This window comes from Thermobia domestica, chromosome 11 (genome assembly GCF_964235325.1).
Source record: "Thermobia domestica chromosome 11, izTheDome1.hap1.1, whole genome shotgun sequence".
Lineage (NCBI taxonomy): Eukaryota > Metazoa > Arthropoda > Insecta > Zygentoma > Lepismatidae > Thermobia > Thermobia domestica.
The window spans coordinates 248,597,109-248,624,715 of NC_137464.1; the positions used below are offsets into that span (position 1 = coordinate 248,597,109).

The following is a 27,607-nucleotide window of genomic DNA, read 5'->3' on the forward strand; positions in this document are numbered from 1 at the left end:
TACCTATATTTTGCTTGTTTTGAGAACAGCAGCAAAAAAGGTGATTTTTGATAATTAACATTACTGTTAAAGACCTTTTCTTTTCGGCGTCAATGATCATTAAGTGTTTACTGACACCGGAAAGAAAACAGAGCCTTTAACAGTAATGTTAATTATCAAAAATCACCTCTTTTGCTGCTGTTTTCAAAAGAAGCAAAATGTTGATACTTCCTTTTACCTTTGGGCGGCCGTTGTTTCCTCTTACAGTTTCAAATTGCATTTCGCCTCGCGTCATTTAAATGACTGTTTTTTTGCTCGCTCAGATCGCTTGCCGGTGAAATTCGAAGACACTGCTTTCACATTCTCACCTGTCTATGACGTCAATTACTACTGTGCAGTATTGTGAAATTACAGGAAAGTCATAACGATTACATACATTGGACTCTCTAAATCAATGTTAAAATTGAATGATTTCAAGAGCTTTTACTAAGTATCACTCACTCAATTCATTAACGTAACCTCAAAGAACATTTTACTCAGACGAACATTTGTAACATAATTACATTTATTTCATCATTTGGTAAGAAAAGCCAATAAAATATAGATTAGGTTCCTCGAACCACCAGGCCACATTCCTTTACATTCTACGAGCCTTTCGGGTTTAATGATTCAAGAATTCACCGTCCTCTCCCATCAAAACTGTTGGAACACACTTCTCTTGGTGGATTGTGTTGTTCGACGTGTAGTGAAGAACACTACCAGAGCAACCCCTATAGGAGCCTACACCATCTCCAGATCGTCCGGGACTTGTAACCTGTAACAGTTTATCACCGCAGCAGCAAACCATGGAGGAAGTCCAGGACACCATTCACGTATTATCGAGCGAGTTACAACAATCCATACCCTTGACAGATGTAATGGGATATGAAATCCAATCGTCAACATTAGCATTGGTTCTATTGTATCTACGCCAAAAAGTTACGCAGCAACTTCGGCGAGTATTTTCATCAATTGAAACACCTACAACATTATCAAGAACGAAGGATAATTAAAGCAAGTGCTTATTTTCTATCCTAATAGTTAAATTCCTTCTTTTCTACCTTTTTTCACTTTCCACCCAATCTAGTCACTGTTCTATAATTTGAAACTGTTGTCTTATTTATGCATTGACGCATAACCTTCCACAATATTAGTTGCGTGTGAATTGTCAATCCTCATCCTCATTTACATCCCTTTGTTTGAGTAATATATGGCAATTCGTGAGTAAATCAGTCAATACCAGAACTGATTGAAATGACATTCCACCCTGCACACTATGAAATGTGATGAGAATAATTTCCGTTAATATTTTGGCTATTACGCAAAGGTTAATACAGAAGAATATTTTCATACAATAGTCACTTTCCATTGTTTTATGTCATAATGCTATGAATTGATATTAAGTGTTTGGTAAATACTGGAAACGAAATGTAAGTATTATATAACTAATTAAATTAATTTGCAAATGATTTCTGTTTGACCAAAAAAAAAAAAAAACTATATTTGAAAATACAATGATACTTTAGCAAAGAAATTTCCTTTTGAGAAGGTCTACTGATATTTAGTCACTCAACTTTATAACTGGAATGCTGCTACACACCGTAAAGAAACTGCGAAGAAATCAAACCGCAAAGAACAGGGAAAACAAACTGACACTGAAACACGCCTCTGCATTGCCGTAAAGATGCAGTCCAGAATTTGGATTTACTTCCAGAAAAAAAGTGCTTTTTATATGCACGCAAATGCACGTATTTACTTATTTAATGACGCAATAGGATGAATATTAATAATTAAAACTACATTCGCTAAAGCACCCAAATGGTCGCAGTAAATCGAAACTAAGTTTCAATGACTCCTTGTCATCATTTTTAAGAAACATTTCTTGTAAAATTGCATATTTTGATCAGCTTTCTCCAATGTACAGCAAACGTGACTCAAAGAAAAACGTAACTAGACCGTAGCATAGACTTGCCATTACCATTTTGAGTGGCTTACAGACTACAATTTTAATTTTTGATTAAAATGCAATTGATGATTTTCGAACAAGAATGTGTGCTCTGCCGGGCTAGCAATGATAATATTCGATTTTTCTTTCACTTTTACACCAAATTGTGAATACTGAATGACACTTTCAACGTCTTATTTACCCTTAAGTTATATTTGAGATAGTTTTTGTTAACTTATGCAGCTCCAGGGATGATCTCCAGTCATAGGACCTACTATTGACGTGGGCACCGAACAATGACCAGACTTTAATCTGGTGTAATCGACAGCTTGGACTGGATTGAACTTTACTGTTCCTTTTAGCACCTAAGCTATATAAAACGTGGACCTACATTTTACAATGGGATCCGAAGCACATGAGCTCCCGCCAGGAACCTAACTGCGACAAAAATGTGTAGGCTAACCATACAGGCATGAGGAAAGTTGCAATTGGCAGTGCACAGATCATCATGCAAAGCAAACGCGACAGTACAGGTCGTTCCCCACCATATTGTCTCGCCTCGAACAGCGTTCGGTTACGCCTGTTGTGATTTACAGTATTAGCTTGTTCTATCAAGTAGGCCGAATTTTTATTTTATATATATAAAGCTAAATTGAGGACCACAGTTCTGACTTTTAACATACTTTGTGAACCTACTCCGTAAATGTGACGTTAACGAATTGTAATAGAACATCAGGTAGAAATAATCTTTTCCGAACTACAGTGATCAAGAATCATTTTTAGAAGTGATGAACTGCATACACAACAAATAACGGAAATAACATTACCACCAAACCTGAATCTCATATAACCTCGATGCTGAAATGGACACTAAGCTCTTAACTCATGCCAAATCCGAATAATTTTAAGTGCAGACTCAATGAAATTCAAAGTAAGAGAAAAACAAGTCAAGATGGAACTCAGGCTCACCAAATTGGTGAGCTATCAATTTTTTTTTTTTTTTTTTTTTTTTTTTTTTTTTTTTTTTTTTTTTTTTTTTTTTTTTTTTATGGTAGGGGTCACCAAACTATAAAGCGTAAAATGTGTAGAAGATCTGAAGTTTCATGGCGTAATGGTCATAGCACGGACAGTAACAGTTACTCTTTGAATTTCACTGATTTAGTTAACATTCTATCGTTAACTTAATCACTCAGAACCGGATATCAAGCCTCCAAAGAAACTGAAGAATTTGGTTGATGCTCTACGGTAACATTCATTATTTATAACTTGCAAATGACGCATTATCTAATATGACTTAATAGTACCGTTCTTTCAAGTTCCTTAAATGTATTTTTAGTTCCTTCATTAAATCTTGCTGAAATGAATAGTGAAAACTTCTAGTTTCTTGTAACTGGCTCCGAAATTCGAAGGCCCCAGAACTCCAAAAACTCAAACTACTGGAGGAAATTTCGAGTAAAATTTCCCCCAAATACAAAAAGTCAGCGTGTTTTTAACCCATATATGACGTTATCTTTTTTGTTTTGAATTTTGATTTTTCTTGGAAAGTAGATAATTTTTAACCCATCCTTGGTGAATTTTGTGTCATTTCTTTTTGCTGATCTTCCATTGGCTAATTATGATACTTTGTCGGAAACGACCCGAGGGGCAAATATATATAAGCTTTAGTAATAGCAAAATATGTAAATGGGTAGTTTTCGTCCCGAAGAGTTTAAATGGGTTAATATGTTTGTGTACGCTTACTCTGGGCTTCGGTCACCATACGCTCTGTGGTTCAGTCTGTTATCGGAAGCTGTAGGGTTAATCCATTTGAAATCACACAATTTCAAATTAAAAGGTTGCTTACTTTTTTTTTTTTTTTTTTTTTTTTTTTTTTTTTTTTTTTAAGCGGCCATTTTGTATAGACGCGCGAGACTATTTTGAACTTTTCAGTGGTTTGCGGTAAACGTTGTAGCTCAGTTATTTTTTAAGATATCGACTTCAAACAAATATCATTTCACAGAGCGTTAAATGTACATTATTTTATCTCTAGTAAACATTTAAGAATACTGTACTACAAATATCAAACGCTGGGAACTAAAACTGAATTTTAATTTTTAAAGTTTACAATTTTAAAGACAAAAATAAGGCTCTTGTTTTTCTAGATATAGGCTCCGTGGTACATTACTTCCTAAATGTGTTTGATATGCGATTATCTCATCTAAACTTAGTTATGTATCTTCTTCAAACATTGTTATTTTTCGAAAATTGGATATGTTCAACATGAAGTTCCTCAGAAAGGACACACTTGAGGAATCTCAAATTCACAAAACATATTACATAAACTACTTCAACTCACAATCTAGGTATAATTTTAACCACTTGTTAAACAAAAAACCTATATCTAGAACAATAAATGAATAAATAATGGCGTTATTGTTTCTTCGAAAGTTGGACAGCGAAAATGACAATTTGCGTTTTTAAAACCTAATTTCAACAATTTTTTAAAGATAGTTGTAGTGTAGTAGGCTTAAATATGCATTTGGCATTAAATACTGTACATTAAATTCTCTTTCAAATGGCCTCTTAGAAAACTACATCTTAAAAATAACGGACTTACAGAGTTTACCGCAAATCTTTGGTAAGTGGAAAATAGGCTTACGTGCCTATACAAAATGGTAACTCAAAAAAGAAAGAAAAAAAAACAATATCTATAAAAGTTTTTTTAAAAAAAAGTGAATGCTTGATTTCCACTCTTCAAATATAGTAGAACTTTGTGTACAAAAATTAAAAAATAGGCAGAAACATTCATTGGTCGATCTAATTTGATTAACCCTGAAAAGAAACAATCTTGTGTAATTTTAGTGTATGACTCCAATTTTATGCTGTTATGGATTTGTTTTATAACATCTCAGTATATTTGACATGGGCCTTATGTAGAGGTTCAATTTTATTCAACCATTATTATTGTTTGATATTTTACCTTAAAATCTAGTGTACTCACGTTAAAATCATAAAAATTCGAGTTCGTGGGATTTACGAACGGACTAATTCAGAAAAATTTGTCTTAGAACACGCATCGAGGTCTCAATGGATTAAGTTCATGTTCCAAGGTATCATTTTAAGAGACCTATAGGGTGTTATTAGAAGTAGACAAACTGTTTAGTCGGAATATAACTGTCCGATTAAGTTTCCGCCAAGAAATTGAAATATCGAAGTGCAGAAGGTGTTACTATTGGTTCTTTAACACACTGTAATTATTTAGTTTCTTTGTAAAAATTTATTAGAAGGGGACGACCAATTACCGTTGCGTAAGATTTCGATTCTCTCTCATCATATCCAGGGCCAGATTTCCATGTTTTGCACCCATGGGCCCTAGCGAAATTGCCGCCCCTAACCAAACCAATCGCATCGCTCTTCAAAACTTCCATTCTCCTCGATCAACTTCTGAAAATATTACTTTTAAGTTTGCTACTAATAAAAAAGAAAGAAGGAATTTAAGAAATTAAAAAAAAAAAAATCAACGAACCCTTTTCGGTGGTCAGTTGTTCCCAATGTATGTGTGGGTGGCGCGCAGTTAGACAAAAGCGTACACAATCACCCGCCTCCATCACTCTGTTGTTTTTGCACATTGCAAGCCTGCGGCTGTAGAGAGAGGGACTACATAACTACGTTTCACCACGTTCTTACGTGCTTTTTTTTTTAAATACATGTAACTAACTTTTCTTTCCGAAGAAATAATGGTGCTAATGTAGGCCATACTGCTTCAAACCAAACGAAATAGCTCTGTTGGTGGAGACTTGGGTTTGCATTCGGACGGTCGTGGATTCTATCATCACCGTCGACCATCCTAACTAAGATTTTTCCCTTGTTATATATCCAGTATAAGATGTCCTCCAGGCTCTATCTAGTATTTGTTGAATAAATAAATGAGAATTTGTGAAAGTACGAGTGTCGAGGTGCCTACTGCCGCCATTTTCAGCAGATCCACGGATAACTGATCAAACCACCAAAATAACCAACTGACTTATTACAATATTTGCTACACTATGATCGTAGTCACAGCCAATAAAAAAGGGCTTTCGCTTGTTACAGCCATTAAAAAAGGGTTTTCGCTTATTTTATTGAGTCGTTGGTGAAATATGTATTTTACAATAGTTTTATGTTTGTCTTTTTTTTTATATTTTTTTAAAAATTTGCCGCCCGGTTCAAGCCCTGATCATATCACTTTCTCTATCCCCAAGCCTTCGGTGCCATCTATTGGTGAGAAGGAGGACGATAGGTAGTAGTAACACATGTGAGGGCGACTGAACTATTAGGACTGTGACGCACAGAATTCTTTGTTTTCATTTCATAATTTGGATCAGTTTTGCAAAAATGTTAATTTTAAACACTTCTCTAACCATATAATTTGCCCCTGTAAGGTTGTTTTCGTGTTGATTATGTATTATTGTTCTATTCTGCTGCGAGAAATCTTTTGCCTCTAGTTCATGTAGACATGTTCAACATGTCGATATACAATTAAAAAGATAAGTGAAACACATACGTTTACTGTATCTGTAAGAGTAGGTTTCTTGATTGCGAAGTTCTCACACTGTCAGTATATACAGAAGAATTGTTAAAAATTCAGTTCTTTCATCAAGAAACAGCAGTAAAAAATCTACATAATCATGTTTCACAACAATTTTTGAACCCTTGGACCAAAAGTGCAATATGTTTATATAGAGATTCGATCTTCATGTGACTTAACCAGGTGAACAAACCGTAGTTTTTTTTTTTTTTTTTTTTCCTCCCTCAGACAAATCAACGAAGTGAGCCTCATGACTATATGGTTCGCATACGCGTCCACGGTGCATGAGATTCAGAATCGTTATCCAACGAAAGTTCTTGCAGTTCGGATCCCACGTTAAACTGTAGGTCAGTTTCATAGCCTTGCTGCCAGGGGAGAGGAGTCACGCAGTGGACGCCGTTCCACTACTTCCAGAAAATGTCTATGGTGTCTCCCACTTACAATGGGCAAACATATGCATGGGGTTGGCGTGACGTCATCCGTCACGCAACGAAGTAACGCTTATCTTTTTAATAGTGTGATTAAAAATGTTTCAATTTCTGATCAAGTAAACTGTCCACATATAGTTGGCCACCGTTAATTCTGCAGTTTGCAATATTGACGTTAAGACCTTATTCGTTGCCAGTGGAATAACGCTTGAGAGAGACATAGCCAAGTAACGTACGTAATCGCGTGTTCCAATATTCTGATACTATACTCCTATGCTCACTTTCAATCAAAAATTAAACCTAACTTACACGTGTTACAAATGTAAGAAATTAAATACCTTAAAATTTTGTGAGAAGGCATCTGGATCTGAAACCTCATCTGAACTAGATTCGTTTGGAAACATTGGGCTCAATACTTCTTTGGCAGGCAATGCATAGAAACCAAGACCTTGAAAAAAGAAGAGTATGTGTCAATGTATTTTAAAAACTCAGTTACTCTACAATTTCAATGAACAAGTTTTGGATGTTAATTTTAAGTTTTCCTCACAGCCTAGTAACACAACAAAATTCAAAGTAAAATGATTCGAATATTTAAATATTATTATTAATAATAATAATCTTACCTTAGTGACTAAGATATTAACAGTGGGCATTGTGATCCATCCTGGCAGATATCTGAAACAAAACCAAAGTAATATTATGAAAATATCTTCTTCAATGTAAATCTACAAATGGAGATGCCATTAAAAACATTTGATTCAGAATTATCATTCAAAAAGTGCTTCAATATTTTTAGTATTAACTTCAATAGCCTTACAACGCCCTCAACAATAATATCTAAAGATGAAGTTTGATGTGTGACGCAGCTTACTTTGGACAAAATCAAGAGGTGCGACGAATGAGGAAGAGTCACATTTGAACGGAACTTGTCAAAATAAAATACAAATACAAATTAATCCCTGACCGGAATAATTATTAGAGTGAAATGTATAACTAAATCACATTAACATTTCTCAGTTATAGAAATTCACTTAAGAAGTTCAATCAAACCATTCATCTTTTCAATCAAACCATTCATCTTACGAAATATTTTCAAAAATACGTAGCTACTTTTACCACTATATTGAAGAACCTGATTATTAAATGGAACTTCTACGGAAAACTGCTCTCTCGCATTATTAGAGTTATACAGTATATAATACTATTTATATGAATCAATATAAGAATTCGATTTTCGAATGCGACATACTTTATAGAGTATCTACCACAATTAACTTTTACCAGACCAAAAAGTATAGTTTCGATTGGGAAGGTTCTAGTACCCAGGTCCCCTATGTAGGCTCCTTTCTGTACCAAAGTATGATAGTACTTCACACAGTATCGCCGAGCAAGCGTTAGCGACTGAAGGCGTGTTAGAGCCCTGCATGGCAGGTTGTTTATTACAACTAAATGGGAAGGGGTCCTATGTTCTAGAATCTTGCCGTTTCAATTCTTCAAATATACTTACAGTCTGTAATTTAAAGGGAAAGAACATTACATTCGAATTTCATTCCACCTTTCAGTATGTTTGTTTTGAATGCCGGAATTACGAATTAGCGAAGAACGGAAGAGGAATGACAAAACGCATGACTTTAAATATACAGATTTTGCTATTAGAAATTGGCTATAACAAATCTGTTCACACGTTTTACTTTTATAAGACAAATTCTAGCACAACTAAAATAAATCCGCACATCACTGTTATTTATGGATGGATGGATCTTGAGTTCAAACACGCTTCCTGAACTACATATATAGTTAAGAATAGCAGACGCCAGAATAATAAAATGCCATACGCGAACCAACTTTAAAACCAATAGTTTAATTCATCGACATCAATGGCATTTTATGTCCACAATAACTTTTAAAAAACATTATCAACGAAATTTAACACCTGATAATCACATATAACCTTAAATGGAAAACATGCACAATACAATCTGTCGAAAGTAGCGTATTTTACATATATTTCTTTTTTTTTCTTTCTTAACTGTAAATTTTAAAATGTTTCAGAAAACAAAGTTCAACCTAGACTTCAAAATTCTCCTGCGATAGTAGCTGGGACGAACGATCACTCGACCAAAACATCTTTTCTCCGTGGCTTCTCACAGTAATGCCTACGTTGTTTACCATTTCAACACTAATGTCCCGCAATTGAATCAGCTGATCGGTGCTTTAAAAACTGATTCAACATAATCTAAAACATAGTTTAATTTTCTCATGCAAAATGTTCACAGCAGCGAAAAAATACATTAACAGTAATTCCCAGACACGAAATTAGTTGCTGAAGCAGAAAATTTTAGGTCGAAGTACATCAACGCAATCACATCTGCCATCCATTACATTCTTGTAGCAAAGCTTGTGTTGGATGCGTAGTATTTCCAATATGTGCATCTAAATTCCTTACACAAAGATTATATCACTATCAACAAATCTACACAGAAATAACACAAATTAAACACTAATTACAAATGCGTAATACTTTACACTTACATCTCTGATGGCTGAACGAGGAAGCCAAGACGAAGTTGTCTCGCTTATGCCTCGTCCTATCGCAGAGTCTCAGTTCTTAGCTATTCCGTTCATCGCGTTCCACCCTTGTCCGACCTGACCACAACAGGTTTATTTAGTTTTTGTTGCAAAAATAAGAAATCAAATAAAAGAATGTTTCTACTTTATAAATAAATATTTGTTTAAAAGATTACCAATGATATTAAAAATATAAATGTTTTTATTTTAAATATAAATAATTGTTTCCAGTAACATGAGCTCTTATTGATCGCATCATACGTGGCAGAAAAAGTTCCATGCGCCATTCCGCTTAGCACCGCTACTCCCGCCTTCAACGGGCGGGGTTATTTTAGCCTCTACCCTAGGATATTCCCAGGATGCTTTTGCGCTTGCACAGCGCAGCTTGTCTATACAATTCCCTGGATGGATGTCGAATATGCTCTCTGCAGCATCAAGATACGCTTGAAAACTTTTTCAATTTTCATTTATTTAAAAGATGCAATACCTATACTGCGAATATTGGATGGCTTTCGAATTGCATATAGAAAAATGGCGTCTTATTCTAATAAATTGCAGTTTATAAGCAAAATATTATTATTGAAGAATGAATTCACAGGAATAAACAATATTACCATGAAAATTGAAGTATTAAATTTAGTTTTCACCAAATATGCATGACGTTTCTAAATTCTCAAACACATGTATTTCGATATGCAAACTTCATGCACCAAGTCCATTATATTAAAATGTAACATTTAAAAATCCAGAGCTTTTACTCCGCTCTAGTTCATTTGAATGAAATAATTGTCATTCCAAACGAATTTCTGGAAACGCATACTCACAATTTAATTTCCAATAACGAATCTTAATTAAAAGTAACTACTGCCTGGACACTACTACAGATTTTCGCACAGTAGCAAGAATATAATGAAAACATTTGTAAGGTGTAGGCCTATAGGTTATTAAACATGTCCGCAGGTGTATTTTTTGTCAATACTTTATGAATACACTTGCTTATTTGGAGCAGGCCCGCAACCAGAGAGAAGTTAGGGGGGCCTGTGGCCCCCTAAACTTTTAGTGGCCGCTCCAGACCTCAATACAAAATGCTATTATTAATACGAAAAACAATTTGTAGGAGAATTTTTAATGACTTGCCTCCCCTCCCCTCCAAACTTCTGTGGCTGGTTTCGGGCCTGACTTGGAGATCTCAACAGTTCCTCATCTCTAATGGGGTAGTCTATGTCGATGGAAGGGGAAGAAGCCCTATCTCCTTGTTGTGTGAACTCCAGACTAAAAACTCAGTTTGACGTACGACGATTATGCTTTTTAGGCTAAGGGAGGAAGATGATTAAGGCAAGTGAATGGTGATGGAAGAATTGGTGAAATGAAAATGTGGAAGGACAAGGGATTATCCCGAAATGAAATTATATGAAATTGAGTTTTACGTCCCACGTTTATGCCAGCTAGGTTAAGACGGTGGAGATGAAAACACATGGACACGATGTCCACCACAAACTTACTTGATCGGGTATTGAACCAGGGACCCTAGGCACAAGATGTAAGCCGTCAACCACTGAGACACCATGCCCTTCCAAACTCCTAACTGAACCCCTTAAGTCTCAATTTTATCAGATCACGCAGCGAAACAAGATTTTTGTTAGTACGTGCGTCCGTCATTCTGCACAAGAACTCTTCAACTGACGCGAATTTTTAAATTTTGTGTTTGCAATAGAATTCTGAAGCGATTACCTCGGCTGCGTTCGTTAATAGAGCCAATCCGTTAATCACTTGTAACGGGACTAACGGTGGATATGATTCATGTAAGCGAATTTTTGAATTCTGTTTTTGTAATAGATAGCTGGGGCCAAGGGCGCCCATGTTGTGGTTTCCAAGGGGGGCAAATATTAGCGAGCTTTAAAATATAGTTTCAAATTTTGCTATAACTAATGTAAAAATTCTATTGGGCTTTCGATATTCCCAAGTGCGATTTTCTCTTAGGGGGGCGATCGCCCCACCTTGCCCCCCCCCTGATGGGCGCCCTTGGCTGGGGCCGAGTTTGTTACTGGAGTCAATCCAGTTAACGGGTATCAGCGACTGTAACGGTGAATATCCATATTCCCTACATTCCGAGTGATTCTACTTATTGTTTTTACCAGAGTTTATTTGCTTGGTTTGGAATTTAGTATCCCTTCCAGCACCGAGGACCTGGAATCTGATTCCCAGCGTAATCCGTTCTAATTTTTCATAGCTCGCCCACCAGGAACACTATGCACCAAAGGCGCACACGATAGCCACCACACCAACGGAGAAATCAAGAATTTTAAAAATGAATACAAAAGTAAGAAAAATGAAGTAAAATATTCGGTTAATTAAAAATAATATGTACTGTAGTAGTCAAGAATGTAAAATAAACAGGGCCTATATACAGGGTGTTCCAAGAGAAAGTGGAGGAATACTTTACTATATAGGCCTACCTCAAATATCATTATTCACTTCACAAAATTATTAAATTTATTGGGTTCTTAAGCAAATTGATTACCAAAAGCCGAGAGGGCGAATGTATTGTTTTAATATCGGGATATATTTGGGTTAGAATTAAAAAGCTGATCATACTGAATCTTTATTCTTACTTTCACTTCTCCCATGTCCTGGTCGATTTATATATATATATCCATGTTTCATTGTTGCCATATTTTCCAGTGTAGTGTATCCGCATTTGTATTCGAAATCAGTGGTGGATATAGCCTGGGTCTCGGGGGGGGGGGGTCTAAGCTCCGCAGTTTTAGAGTGACAAAAATAATTTATGCTACATATTTTACATATTTTTGAAAGTTTAAACTCATGATATACCTATCATAGTCTTGAGTTCTGGCTGCCCCCAGATTTTAACTTCTAGATCCGCCACTGTTCAGAATTGTTAATACTACATTGCACAGTAAGTGTGTGCTTTACCCACGTCAAGTAAATATGTACTTCATCTAAGTGATCACAAACTACTCATCCAACCGGACACTTCGGAAAGTTATGTCATCCGGTTGAATGGTTACAACCAAACCATTGAAACTGACGAGGTGATGAAAGTTGGCGGAATGTTTCTCCTAAATAGACAAAGCAATACATTTGATGTGAAAAGAATGTAGCGAGAAAACAATTAGTGACATGCAAAAAAAACGTACTAGATAGATATAAGAACTATTTAAATGGCCTTTCTAGTTCTGACTCTTATATAGTTCGTTAGTACTACCCTTGAAACAATTAGTAAGTTAGATCTGACATTACCGTCCCGTTCGGCAGCAAAAGGCTATATGAGACGTGGACCTACCGTTTAACGTGGAATCCGAACCTGAGCTTCCGCCGGGAATCGAACTAGAGTTTCCCACGCCAAACGCTGAGCCACGAGAAAACTATCTTGAAACAAGTTCAATACATACTATACTGCGCGAACTATTCCACTGTACAAAATCAATATGGTGCCTGCAGGGGGTCAAACTACACACACACATTATATTCGTATCAGTGTGTGTGTGTGTGTGTGTGTGTTTGTGTACCTAACTATGTACAGGGTGTCCGAGAAGTTCTTCCCTGATTACAGAAATTGATAACTCAGGCTAGAAATAAGATAGAAATATGAAACTGGTGTTGAATTGTTTACAAACTATAAAAGTTTTTGTCTGTGTTAGGTTTGTTCTGTTTTACCAAGCCTCATTTTTTTTTGTTTTTGTTTTTGTTTTAGGTTTGTAGTACGTAAGTAAGAAGCCCAAGAAGCCATGCCAACCAACCAGGAGAAGGCACAGTGTGTCCTGTGGTACCATGAGACACGATCACCAACCACGGTGCAGAGACAGTTCCAGACAACATTTGGGAGGACTCCACCTGATGTCAAGAGCATTAAAGCCTGGCATGAGAAGTTCAAGAACACAGGGTCGGTTGCTGACCTTCCGAGGTCTGGTCGACCAAGAACCTCAGCAGACACGGTGGAGGCTGTGCGGCAGTCTTTTCTGAGAAGTCCTAAGAAATCGGTAAAAACAGAACAAACCTAACACAGACAAAAACTTTTATACTTTGTAAACAATTCAACACCAGTTTCATATTTCTATCTTATTTCTAGCCTGAGTTATCAATTTCTGTAATCAGGGAAGGACTTCTCGGACACCCTGTATATTTGTTATACAAATCCACACCGCTTAAAAGATTCAACATTACTTTTTGAAAATATGAAGAATGATCAGACAGCAAGGTTACAAAGCCTGTAATCATACGTGTATATATTATTTCATACAACCAACATATAGTAAATACATTAGGTTATTTTTCGACCGTCTCCATATCAGTTGAGGCACTTCTCGCATAATGGATGGGTTTGAATCCCTCCTGGTAAAAACCCAGTCCTTGCTTATACAGCCACGTACGTAGTCAACGAAGTGTTTCACTTTCTCGTCTGAAGCGAAGCGACGGCCTCCTAAGTGCTTCTTCAAATGCGGGAATACACACTATAAGGTAAAAAAGGTCGCTTGGGGCAAGGTCCGAGCTGTAGGGAGGGTGGTCGATGATGTCACTGCGAAGCTGGTTCAAAATCGTGATGATCCTCTGGGCTGTATGCGGCCGCGTTTTCTCTACCAGCTGCACACTTTCGACAGCAGTCTGCAACATGATGACGAGACATTACAGTCTCTCCGTAAACCTCTGCCAGCTGCCGATGAATTTCGGCCTCGGGTATGTGTTTCGCTTACAGGGATCAAATAACTGAGCGGACTTCTCCGCGAGACCAATTTCCCAAACGAGTCGCCATTTGTGTCTACATACAACTAGCGCCGCAGATGTCGAGTGGCTGAAACTCTGCAAAGTTGCCAACTCCATGTATTAAAATTACAGCACACTTCTCATTCGTCTATAACAGACGAAACTCCAGAAATACCGGCCTTGTAACCTTAGTTTCTGATCCTCCCTCGTAGTACTTAAGTTGACCTGTGCTTTCACTTTCATTAAAATCCATATCCTATGGAAGGAAGGGGGGTTCAAAAATTGTCAAAAGTTAATGGCGGTCTAACCAAAGACACTAAACTTTCTGAATATAATGGAACTTACAGTTTGTGCTACTTATTCTGATTTGTATCCCTCAAAACAGTTCCTGAACGAATCCCAGAATACATTTTTTGTCAACTCGTCTACTGATTTGAAAGTGCGACGTTCCAGGATGGATTTCTACTTGGGGAATAGAAAGATGTCTGCAGGTGCCAAATCAGGAGAATACAACAGTTGTATTTTGTCAAAAACTATTTAATGAGGACCACTGTCATAGTACAGAATCCAAGCTTTCGGTCGCCCTACCTAATATTCTCTAAAATGCCTCGTCACTTCTAACGTAAGTAATACTCTTTCTCGATGGTTTGACCAGTAGGGCGTAAAGCAATAAACACCACTGTAACGTCTGAGCGATTTTATATATATATATATATATATATATATATATATATATATATATATATATATATATATATATATATATATATATATATATATATTATATCATTTATTTATTTTGTAGGGGAGATTCTCGGCGAATGTTTTTGAAACTATTGGCATGACTATTTCAACATCATAGTCATAGATCAAGCTTCGTCACCTCTTATGTTCTTTTTCAAGAAGCTATTGTCTTTTGCACGTTTCAAAACATCTTTATGTCTTTCTACTTGGACATTTTAAAATTAATTTTTAGCAATCATGAAATGAAATTTTTCATGGAACATTATGGACGAGTGCATTCAGCCTTGGCCGTTCCAAGGCTGCCAAAATTCCCGAAAAGATTTTTTTTTCCTTTTTTAATATTCCTTTTCACGTACATCACAGAGGCATCTGCTGTATACCACCTAAAAGCTGGTTTCATTTTAAAGAAAATTACGTACGAACCAAGACATTTGGATCAATAGTGCTGAAGCAGGAGCTACTTAACCCAATGTATATAATTTTCTTTTAAAAAAATAATAATAATAAAAGGATTACAACACCTTAGTGGTGAATAATATGCCCATGGTATGCATTTCGAAAACGGACAAAGTATAGACAATTTTTATTTCTTTAAAAAGATTTTTTTTTTAAAAAAATAGATAAAAATGAGATATAAGGACTTACATGATTTCCAATCGACAAAGAAACTAATTTTGCCGATTATAGCAACTTGATATCAAACTGTTTCGGAGATATGATAAAGATAGGTCAAATTCGCAACATTGCTTAAAATTATGTAATTGTGAGAAGTTAATGTAATTTCATGTCATTTCATTTTGAATTCTGAGGCGCCTACTTCACAGGCACGGACAATGCATCCTGGATGCCTTTATCCTTAGATTCTGATTAATCTTTAGATTCGTGGATGATTGGTGTTTACTTAATTATAGGGATCCTGGGATTATATAATTAAAAATACTATTGCTATAATGCTATAGATACAATGGCAAGCAACGATCATTTTAAACATATTCCACAAATATATGATTTTAAACAGTATAGCAATCTCCAATGTTTTTAAATCTTCGTAATGGCTTGAAAAAGTATGAGTGTCACGTTTATAAAACGTGAAGGAGTTTGGTTTGTATGGTGTTATTTTCTCAATATTGAAATCGGAAGTGGTCGATTTCTACTTCTAAGTTTCTACAGAAAGATAGGAATGGAAATTAAATTTGTTCTTGGGACGCTTAATTGATTGCAAAAAACTTCTTGCTATTTACTGCTTTTTTTTTTATATACTATACAAGGATCACTGTTAAAACCGGAAGTGGTTGGCCTTCTGCCACTTCAGGTTTTAACAGAGGGATTAGAGTGTATATGGAATATATTCTTCAGACCCTTAATTGATTGCAAAAACCAGCTCACTACCTGTCACCGTTTTTACTCTATAACGATCAACATTAGAACCGAAAATGGTTGATCTAAAGTTATTTTGCTCCATAGTCATCAACATAAAAACCGGAAATAGTTGATTGTACCAGTTCCAGTTTGAATAATGCCTCCATCAACAAACTGGATCCCTCTCTTTTGATCTTTTACATCTTGACAAATTTTGGTTGTGATCTATACAGTAGTTCTTGAGATTTTTTGCCCCCTGGGCGGACGGATACATGGACAGGGTAAATGTAGAAAGGAGTTTCGGTAAACAAAACTCTTTAAAAATTGAAAAAGTCAATTGTCAAAATTCTTTGTAACTTTATTCATTCGAAGTATATCATATGATCATAGTATTCATCATGACATCATGATAGTACTTTCGGATTTCCATCCCCATCCACCTCACTTTATATATATACATATAATAACTGAAAGTGACTGACTTAATAACCCTAGAACCACCGACCGATCTCGATCAAATTTTCAACATAGATGAGGTTCGGGCCTAGGATGATTTTTTATCATTTTACTTTGACGGCGCAACTTAGAGAAGGGGGGAGACATTTAAAATGATGGAAAATGACCGATATTAGTGTCAAATCCACAGTTTTCGGGATCGCTGAGACGAATAGTGACACTTCCGATGCCGTTTAAACCCAAATTCATTCCTTTATGTCTAAAATGAAACATTCCTTCTCACCGTGCGAAGAACGGATATTCTGTTAGTATGTGACGTACTGTCACTTTAAAAATATAACTTTGTTGGAAAAAATGAAATGAAATCTGAGTTTTACGTACCACGGTTATGCCGGTTAGGCTAAAGGAGACGGTGATGAGAAATGAATGAAATGGTGGAATGAAGAAAGTGGGAGGAAACGGGAAAACCTCGAGAAAACCCACGCACACGTGTTTGTCCACCACAAAGTCCACTTGGCGGAGGTTGGGATCGAACCCGGGACCCCAAGCACCAGAGGTGAACGCTCTACCACTGAGCCACCGTGCCTCCATAACTTTGTTGGAGTAGCAACACAGGTATTATCGAGAATGTCGAATAATTTCCTCCTGTCGACGCACATCGTAAAAAGTGAATCGTTTTCTATCAATTTAGAACTTGCGAGGGCGTGGAAGATAACACTGTCCATCCTGTGCATAATAACAAGATTGATTTTACTGTTTGAATTCTCTTTAACAATTATGTAACACATACAAATATTATCTTTGTATTGTAAACTATTATCTGGAAGATAAGTATATTTTTTAAAACTAGTTCAGAGATATTAAAAGTTTGTTTTTTAAAGACGGCTTATCCTGTGTAAAACTTTAAGAATGAAACTTTGAAAATGTAGTTCTTGACCTTAGTTTTTTTTTTTTTAAGTAATGTTAGAATGCTTTCAAATTAATGATGATTTATGATTATTCCATTGGGGGTTAAATGAGAAAGGTGATCATTAAACAGAGAACGAAGCTGAACTACTCGTACCATGACACTGTTCAAATTCGTACGTCTCCGTAGTTGTTTTTTTTTTTTATGGACGTTCTATAGCACGGCCAACAAGAGATGGTCTCTGACGTTTCTCACCACATGCGGTGGGACATTGCAGCCCCTACTTTGATACCAGTGTTACCAACTACGAAAACTCTGTCTTATACCATTAATTAAATTGCACTACAGTTGCACCGAAAAAAAAAAACCTTGACACGCGAGTAGTGGCAATGACACTGCGAGCTGTCAGAGACGTTCTCTTACTGGACGCACTATAGTAAGGCCTATTTGAGTTTGGTAATTGTAACTTGGTATCTCAAAATTTCCTAACTTCTTCTTCTAAGCCTTTTCCCCCACTTAACCGCAGTCGGCTTTTCGGGTCGTTGTCCTCCACTGGTTTATATCCTGTGTGATAACCACTGTAACACCACACTGTACCATATCGTTCTTCAAGCCAGTGTTTCTTTCAGAAAAATAATTTTCCAGAGAGGCACATTTTCACGGTTTCGGCATGTTTATTATTATATTATAAACGTATTATTCTGGCCTACTTCGGGAAGGCAGTGTCCCCCAAAAACAAATATGAAAGAACACTGCTTCAGCCTATCTCCCCACTTCTTTGACCGGCTTCGCGCTAGTTTCCCATTTAATTCTATAGCATCCACTTTGTGTGCTGCGTATTTCGAAGGTCTTCTTATATGCCCAAACCATCCTCAATCTACTTTCTTGTAGCTTTTCTACTACTGGTCTAACTTTTACTTTTCCCCGAATCACTGCATTCTTAATTTTGTTCTAACGTGTCTCTCCATACATCCACTGCATCATCTCCACAACATTTAACTTCTGTTCCTCTCTCTTTTGTCTCAGACAACTGTCAATTTTGATTTAGCGGCCTTTTCAGCAAAAAAAAAAAAAAGGCTACATGAGACGTGGGCCCATCTAATCTGCATGACAATGAGCTCCCACCGGGAATCGATAAAGACTCTCCGCGAAGAATGAGTAAAAACTAACCATATAGCCACTGGCGCAAATCCCGGGGGGATGAGGGGGACATGTCACCTTTAATCTTGGAACTGGGGGGACTCCCCCCAATAATCCGATTTAAAATGTGTTTTGGGGAGAGATGTGATGATTTGTATCCGGTCGCCACAAAGAAAAGTGAAATGAAATTGATCTGCCCCAGAATACGCCTCAAATCTGCCCGCCTCTCAATGTTGAAGACAACTCTGCTCTCCTGATCCTCCACAGCATTGTTTTTCGACTTCATAAATATTTTGAACATCGCAAATTATTATTATTATTATTATTATTATTATTATTATTATTATTATTAATATTAATAATAATAATAATAATAATAATAATAATAATAATAATAATAATAATAATAATAATATGGGAACGGTCTTGCCCCCCTCCCCAATGTTGAAGACAGATTTGCGCCGCTACGTATAGCTACGTGGGAGATAATAGGAAACTGTATTTGCTGAAGTTATTTTCAATAATTAACAGTACACATGAATTTGTAAAATTCAGAATGATTGACACGAGCCATATTGTACGAAATATGAACAGCTTAATAAATGACTAATGAGCAGTGAACTGACGATAGAAACACATTACTAGTTAAGTTTCACACTGACGATTTAAATGTGCTGTAATGAAGAGAATCAATGAAATTGTGAAATCAAATGGGAGGAAAAGCTCTACGGAAGGCCATGCACACTGCATTTATCCAGGAATCCCATGCACCAGAAGTGGGCCCCTTTTGTTGGATCGGTCGGGACTTTTTTTTTTTTAATCCCTATGAATTCAGACTAAACCAAGTTATAGAAGATGTTATAGAAGATGTACGTACCTTCGCTCCAGACTACTACTGAATTACCAAGTAGCGCCGGGCTAGATCGTTGCAGCACTGTTTGGATCTCAACAGTTCACCACGTGCTAGAACGCTTGTAAACACTCAAGCCATAGTTAATGAATGTTTTACAATTTTAAACAAACTTTTATCTAAGTCTAAAATCTTGGTGACATTGGCAAATCACTTGACGCGGACTACAGTTCAAAGTCTCCCTACTAATGTATTAATCAGGCAAGGAACACTCCAACCCATTACAGTAAAGAGATTCTTTCAGTTTTCATTCTCTCATACCCTCTATTACATCCTTCTTTATTTTCTATCAAGAACCTACCACTATAAACTGACATCATATCCGAACAGTAACAGTGATCACGTACGGGGCGGAAAATTGTCATGCTGAAACCACGTAGCTGCAGCGCGCCCAGTGTGATAAAATGTTAATAAATGGGGCAAAACACACACAGCCGCGGCTGAGCGCGGCCCCAGCGATCATCTGCCTCGTCTACTCATCGTTCCATAGCGTTTAATGAGTTAACACAAAGAAAAGAAAATTCCCGTGGTATGTGAACAAAGGAAGTAAGTTGTTGGTGTGGGTGTATCCAACATACTACCTAGTTGTGGTAGTTCAGTTACACAGTGAACTTGCGTAAGGACAGAGTGAACATGGAACCTTCACAGAGCGTCATAAGGGCGTGTATGCTGTACGAGTTCAAACCTGGGTCAAACTCCACTGCCTGGCAACTGGGGCAGAAGATATGCCAGGCCTTTGGTGATGGTGTCGCGACTACGCGGACAGTGCAGCGGTGCTTTAATAAAAATCTTTAAGTTTAACGTTGTAGTGTTTAGTATTTTCTTAAGATCAGTTGAGTTATTTTGTATGTATAAAAAAAAGAAAAAAGGAAAAGAGAATTGAATTAGTGGTATTATATTGTAGTTGGATACACTGAATGTGAAAAGAGAGTTCAATAAGTTAGTTGGAGAGGTACGACCCTAGTGTTAAGACGTTCGTGCGACATTGTAGCAATTGTAATATCTAACGCTAAAATATAATTATATAATATATTAATGAGCACTCATTTAACATACAAACGAATTAACCCGTCCATGCGAGCTTTTATTATAGTGTGCTATCGGAAGAGATTTATATAAAAGAAGTTTAGTGGAGTCAGATTACAGAAGACATTATCCTTTCGATAAAGAAGAAGACAAAAGGAGCATTGCAACGTCCCACGATTATGCCGGTTAGGCTAAAGGAGACGGTGATAATGAGAAATGAGTGAAATGGTGGAACGAATAAAGTGGGAGGAAACGGGAGAACCCCGAGAAAACCCACGAGCACGGTGTTTGTCCACCACCAAGTCCACACGGCGTGAGTTGGGATCGAACCAGGGACCCCAAGCACCGGAGGTGAACGCTCTACCACTGAGCCACCGCGCCCCCGGTGGTTTAATAAGTTTAAAGACGGTTATGAAACACTCGAAGACACACCACGTGCCGGAAGACCAACACATGTACAAAATGAATATCTTCAGACAGCAATTGAGACGAACAATCAGTGGCGAGACATATGAGGAACTGGGACTACAATTCAGTGTGAGTGGAGAAACCATTCGGCAGCACCTCCATCAACTTGGGAAGCACTACAATGATAGAGACGGATTAAGGGGGTCTTAGGGAGGCTATAGCCCCGGGCCTCTACTCTGATCACAATCTTAACTGGCTATTCAAAAAGAATCACGAAGATACAATCATTACCATAAAATAAAGTATGACCAAAAATATTAAACCCATTCCCTTAACTTTCTTACTGTACTGTCACATAAATGTATTAGGTGAAATCAGCAGGGGTCACAAAATTTTTCTAGCTTCGGGCTTCCAGATCGGTTAATCCAGCCCTGGTAAATGGCTCCCACATGATTTTACTCCGGGCGAGAAGGGCAATGCGAGCAGACACCTATGTTTCTTTGCTGTCTCGTCTAAGGAAGAAGTACTTTTCTGGACGGGATGTTGACATGTGATGTGAAGTGGGTTCTATACGAAACTCCACGGCGCCGTTATCATTGGTTAGCATCCAATGAACTTGTTTCAAAAGGAGACGGTGATGATGAGAAATGAATGAAATGGTGGAATGAAGGAAGTGGGAGGAAACGAAAAAAATGCATACGGTGTTTGTTCACCACGAAGTTCATTTGGTATGAGCAGGGATATAACCAGGGACTCCACGCACCCGAGTTGAACGCTTTACCATGGAGCTACCGCGGCCCTTAACTTGTGTTCATGTTTGAGAAACAAGTTTAATCTTCCAAAGTTTCATTATTACAATTTTTCAATTTGAAAGTAATACAACTTTGAAGACAATATAAATGACTGAGAACAATGTACAATACAAGCATAACAGTACAATAGAGATATTCTACAAATGTAACATCTTTTGGGAAATTTTGCTTTTTGTTGCAAAATGATCTACATTGTTATTTTCATGGTTTTACTAAAATGTTCCTTTCAATTGCCATAAGCATAAATATTTTCAAATGTTCTTGGGACAAAGTACTTCTTAATCTAGTTTTTATCCATTTTTGCAACGTTTGCATTGTTTTACAAAACTGTACTAAAAACAAACATTTCAATTTCCATGAGGGCAAGGAAGCCAGTATGCGTTTTTTACATCAAAAATTTTTCTCTGCGTTCAGCCATACATTTTCCGAATTGAATAAAATCCCAACACGGCTCCAATGTTTCAGACAATTGTACTGCAAAATTCTCTAGTAGAATGTGAAAGAAACCGTCGGTGGCCTAGTATTTTTTATGATGGGAGCCAGAATGTCCTGCCCGCATAAAATTTTGGTTTCAGCCGCTCCTGAACTACTGCGAAAATTGTTATTTATTGTCGCATAAATGTTTTATTTATTCAATTGAATTTAAACCTATGATGATTATGAGTGTTCAGCCGGGGGACTGTTTTGCGGTCCCTAGGCAAGGTGGAACACCGACAGTGGTTTGCCATTGCCTTCTGTCGGATGAGTCCAAATGGAGGGATTCTAAAGTATCGAAGAACATTTACATCTAACAATCATTATTCTTTAATTTCCTAGAATTCTCTTTTCTCTTTCCTACATTCTTTCCTTCTCTCTTTTTTTATCGTTACAGAAATTTCGGCGGGAGGGAGGGAAATATCCCACCTACCTCCTATGGTTACGCCCCTGAACTCGTGCAGTACAAAGCGCAATTTTAGGTCTTAAAAAGTGTTAGTGGAAAGTGGGTGAATACCGTGCAGGAGGGTAATACCGCGCATCAAGGTTTCTCTATGATATCGCAGAGCATGATATTCGTAATGGCGAGTGATAGGTAGCGAACAAGGAGTGAAACAATATTACATGCAACGGTTGTGCGCGCCATAATAACTGCGCAGTTCATGCTGAAAGACAAAAGTGGGAAGATGCTTATAATTTGAGCAGAGACGTTAAAACGTTGTGTGCTGGACGTGTCTTGAACAAAATTATGTTCCTAACGTAAGTAGATTATTATGTTCTTCTAAAATATAAAACAACTACATGACAATATTAGCATGTTCCATTTTCATTTTTTTTTCTTTTTGTGTGTGTGAGGGTGCATATGGGGTAATGGCGCGCAATGTATTCCATTTGTGCGCGGTTTCCCCTCCCCCATTGCCTTTTAGGGGACAAAATATACCCAAAATTTTCTTCCCCTCTTATTTTCGGAGATGCCGAGAAAGTACTTAAAGAAAACTAAACGCAAAATCTGGACAGAAGAAGCATTGTGTAATAGACTTGACTATAGTTTGTGTTAATGCTTGCAGTATACGCTATTTCATGTTTTACTTCACTATTTCATTTCAAGTATAGTATTTCAAGTTTATTGTCTCTGTTTTCAGTATTTCAAGTTTATAGTACGTAGTAGATTATTAAAAACATAAAACATATGTTTGGTTTCTGTTACATTTGATTATTTAATATTAGAAAATTATCTGCGCGCTATTACCCTACGGGGGTGGTAAATACCGCGCGTTTACCGCACTCGCTTTTTTGCTGGCTTTTTCATAATGTAATACAGTTGACATAATAACTTATACATACGTTTCAAGTTAAAGGATGTGGTTATATGTTCCTGAGTTCTTAGTCATTTTTATCCCAAAATGTCTGCGTAATTCACGACTGAACCTTAAGTGCGCGGTATTCATCCACTTTCCTCTATGCTTAAAAACAAATAAATAAATAAATAAATAATAAAAAAATGCATCGATCAGTTTCATATGTGACTATCTATTTAGGTTTGACATATTTTCGTGTAGCACATAAACATAACCTACTGAAGTAAATTTTCTCAATTACTTTTTCTTTTCGTACATCCTGAAATCACAACATTCATGAAACACTTGAAGATTGCTGAGTACTAGAATACATTTCAAGGACCCTTGGCATTCAGAAAGAAATGTAATGGTCAATGGTCAATTATTAATTCTGTTGGAAGTTGTCATGCCAAATGGAGCATGGAAATTAAGTACAGTATGATTCCACCACTAGGCCTCTGATTTAATATTGGCGAGGACCTACGGGGATTCTCCCGGTATCCCGGTGGGCCTGTCCGCCCCTGAGTTGAGCAGTGTTCAAGAAACTCAAAACTCTGGAGCAAGCACTTTTGAATCGCAAAGGGGTTCTCCTGTTACACGACAATCCTAAGCCCCACATGGCTAGGACGACCCGGGACACCATTCTACGTCTTGGATGGAAAACACTACTGCATCCGTCATACTCACCGGACATTGCACCGTCCGATTATCACCTTTTCCATTCCTTGGACGATCACCTTAGAGGACGCCAGTTCAAATTCCTGGTAGAGGTGCAAAATGCACTTAATACCTTCTTCGCTTCACCGTCCCCCAAGTTCTACAGCGATGGAATCCATGGCCTTCCAGAACGCTGGCACAAGGTAGTCGATGCTGATGGGGACTATTTTCGATCTTCCAGGTACGTCTTAGGTGACATATTGATGTTCGAAGGTGATGGGTGAAAAAGCGACAGAACTTTCATGGTTACCTTTATAATATTGAAAAGTTGTATTTTCAGGTGGCAGTTCAATGATTCACATTTCGAGCGTTAACGGACACCATATACACGGCGAGTTAGTAGCAGCGACATACAATTGGGTCAATGAGGAATAATATTGCACGCATATCGCCATCTTTTGAATATGGGGCCGTTCGAACCAGATTGCAAGCAATTTCGTCATCGTCTAGCAATGGTTTCATCGACTACTGAAAAGCTAATTCGATCAACCAAGATGTCGAGCGAGCTGGGCATCGCCAGGTAATAGGATTGCCAGAAAAATATTGTGTGTGGCGGCAAGCAATGGTATCGGGCGACCACTGAGTGTCTGCGCACACGCAATGTAGCCGAAACAACGTATTCTATGCATTAGAAGACGCCTTATCTGCGAGTACAAGTAGAGATTGCCCAAGTTTAAAAAAAAAAAACGACCGGCAATTTGATTACCCATCGACCAAACTGTCGGTCACTAGCCCTCCAACTTGCCCTGTGTATGGCCCACCTTTACAACCTCTCACTCTACGCCTGGCTGGGGGTTTCGTGACCCGAAAAGTAAACATGAATCAATAGATAGTGCCAATATACAGTACTAAGAATACACACACAAATAGTACAATGAACGAAAGCTACTCATAAAATTACAGAAATCAACACCTTGAACACGCAGCTAATAAGCTAAAATTTAGTATTATTTCATCATTTTTTTCATTTGTTTAATATTCTAAATTTACAAGAAAGCTCTCGACTCCTTTTATTCTAACACGTGAGTTAGAAACCTCTGTTCTAATCATTCGCGAGGTGAGTTAACAACGCTGTAGTGGTAACCATTCCTAAAAATCATGTTTAGAATAGGCAAAGCAGCTTCTCTTTGAAGATCCCTGAGATAAGGAAAGATCCTTCAACCTGGTGACGCGAGAAGCATTGTTCGCCCTCGAAGACAGCTACAATATGAAATTATCATGAGTTCAGAAATGGTTCTTCCTTGAAAAGATTAATTTCATGTGCCGTGCTGAGTCACACATAACTGACAAAAATATCCTCTTATTTTTCCAGCGTCTGGTACGAAGTCCTGTTTTCACAAAACTGCTTGACATGCAGGCAGAAAAGAATAAACAGTGAATGAGATAAGTCTAAGTTCAGAGCAGAACAGTCAAATACGACGCACGACTATCTACTCCATTACTCAAAAAGGCATGTTTTTAAGTTCTTCACCTTTTTCTTCTTTCTTAACCAAGGCAACTTCAGAGCTCCGTGGCTATACGGTTAGTATACGCGTCTTCGGTGAGGAAACCCGGGTTCGATCCCGACGGGAGTTCATGTGGTTCGGATTCCGTATTACGCTGTAGGTCCACGTTTCATATAGCTTTATATTGCTGGAAATGACGCTAAACTCTAATCCAACCAAGCAAAGCAAGCAACTGTGTAACTACATTATAACTTAATACATAATTTTGTGTAATTTATGATATAGCGTATCTAAAAAATAGAGAGAAAATAAAAGCAGAAAGAAAAAGAAAAAAGAAACAAAGAAAGAAATCTTTTCTTTCTTTCTTCCAGGGTTGGCAAAAACCATGGTTTTTATTGAAAAAAAATCCGTTTTGTTTAAACCAGTTTTTTTGGGGGGGGAGTGGATTTTAATAATTTGCTCTATATATTTATATCACACATAGACAGAAATGAGTTTGTTTTGCGTTGGTGTTATGCTGGAAGGGGTCACCTAAGCTTAGAGCGGAATCCAAACCGCTTCTCGGCTAACATCCGAGAAAAATTGTCCTCCATTCGAACTCGAAACCGAGACTAACTGGCCACAAATTCGATACGTCAGCCGACTCATTCACGAAGAACTCCTGATAAAAATACATTGTACTGATATTTACATACTTGTTAATATAATAATCACGAGTCATTTCAAAAGGACAAAAAGATAAACAATCGCACAAGTGAAACCATTATACAGAATTACATATGGGCAATTTCAAAGTACTACGGAGTACAGAAGAACTAATTTAGTCCAAATTAGTTCACTACGACTTTTATTAGTTCAAAGTTAAATACAACGACTTACTTCGGGTATCAGTAAGAAAACTGAATAAGGATACGAATTATTTCAGTCCACTTTGGCTCTGACCCATTTATACACAAATAGATACCAAAGATACTTCTGATTTCAATAAATGCCTCTCGTGGGGTTTTTGTATGACCCCCTCCCAAAAAAGCACGGCATTTCGATGTATTTTATCAATGGTAAACATTATTAAAACGAAACAATATTTAGAATTTTCCTTTGATTGCAACTGCATAACAGTAACAAACTATAAAAAAAAAAAAAAAAGGACAAAAGAAACCTTCATAAACTTACAAAAAAAAGTTGTTTTTGTAGTATAACCTCTTTGAGTAAGGTATTCTGAAAACTGACACACGTCTTCAGTTATTTTTAATGAAGTGTTTATACACAGGACTCCCTTACCATTGGAGGGGGCACGGTGGCTCAGTAGTAGAGCGCTTACTTCGGGTGCGGGGAGTCCCTGGTTCGAACCCCAGCCAAGTAAGTTTTCTCGAGGTGCTCCCATTTCCACCCACACTCTCATTCCACCAATTCATCATCGTCTCACTCATCCTAAAGGCCATAAGCATTACGTTAAACTAAATATTTAATTTTCGTTTTTTGCCCTTACCCTGGGAGCATAATCATAAAACTCAATCATTTCCGTAGCTTCAGGGATTTGTGAAATACTCTATTCTTGGCAAACTATTTTAGCCCCGCTTTAATCCGTTCTGGATCCTATATTTTTAAAAAATAAGTCCTCTTATCCTTTTCTCCAGTGACAAAT

General features: G+C 37.2%; 1 protein-coding gene across 5 annotated transcripts in view; it reads right to left on the reverse strand.

The window, feature by feature from the left end:
- The window catches only part of gw (trinucleotide repeat containing adaptor protein gawky), a 139,650-nt gene that overhangs the window by 84,201 nt on the left and 27,842 nt on the right, over positions 1 to 27,607 (reverse strand). For 4 of the 5 annotated variants that reach the window (XM_081731967.1, XM_081731968.1, XM_081731963.1 and 1 more), the window contains exons 2-3: positions 7,561 to 7,612; positions 7,276 to 7,385 (exon numbers count right to left, since the gene is read on the reverse strand). In XM_081731967.1, the coding sequence (XP_081588093.1) occupies positions 7,276 to 7,341 (66 nt within the window). In that variant the 5' untranslated portion in view covers positions 7,342 to 7,385; positions 7,561 to 7,612. Of the gene's footprint in view, positions 1 to 7,275; positions 7,386 to 7,560; positions 7,613 to 9,469; positions 9,568 to 27,607 lie in introns of those variants that run through there. The other variant, XM_081731965.1, reaches the window with a different exon arrangement.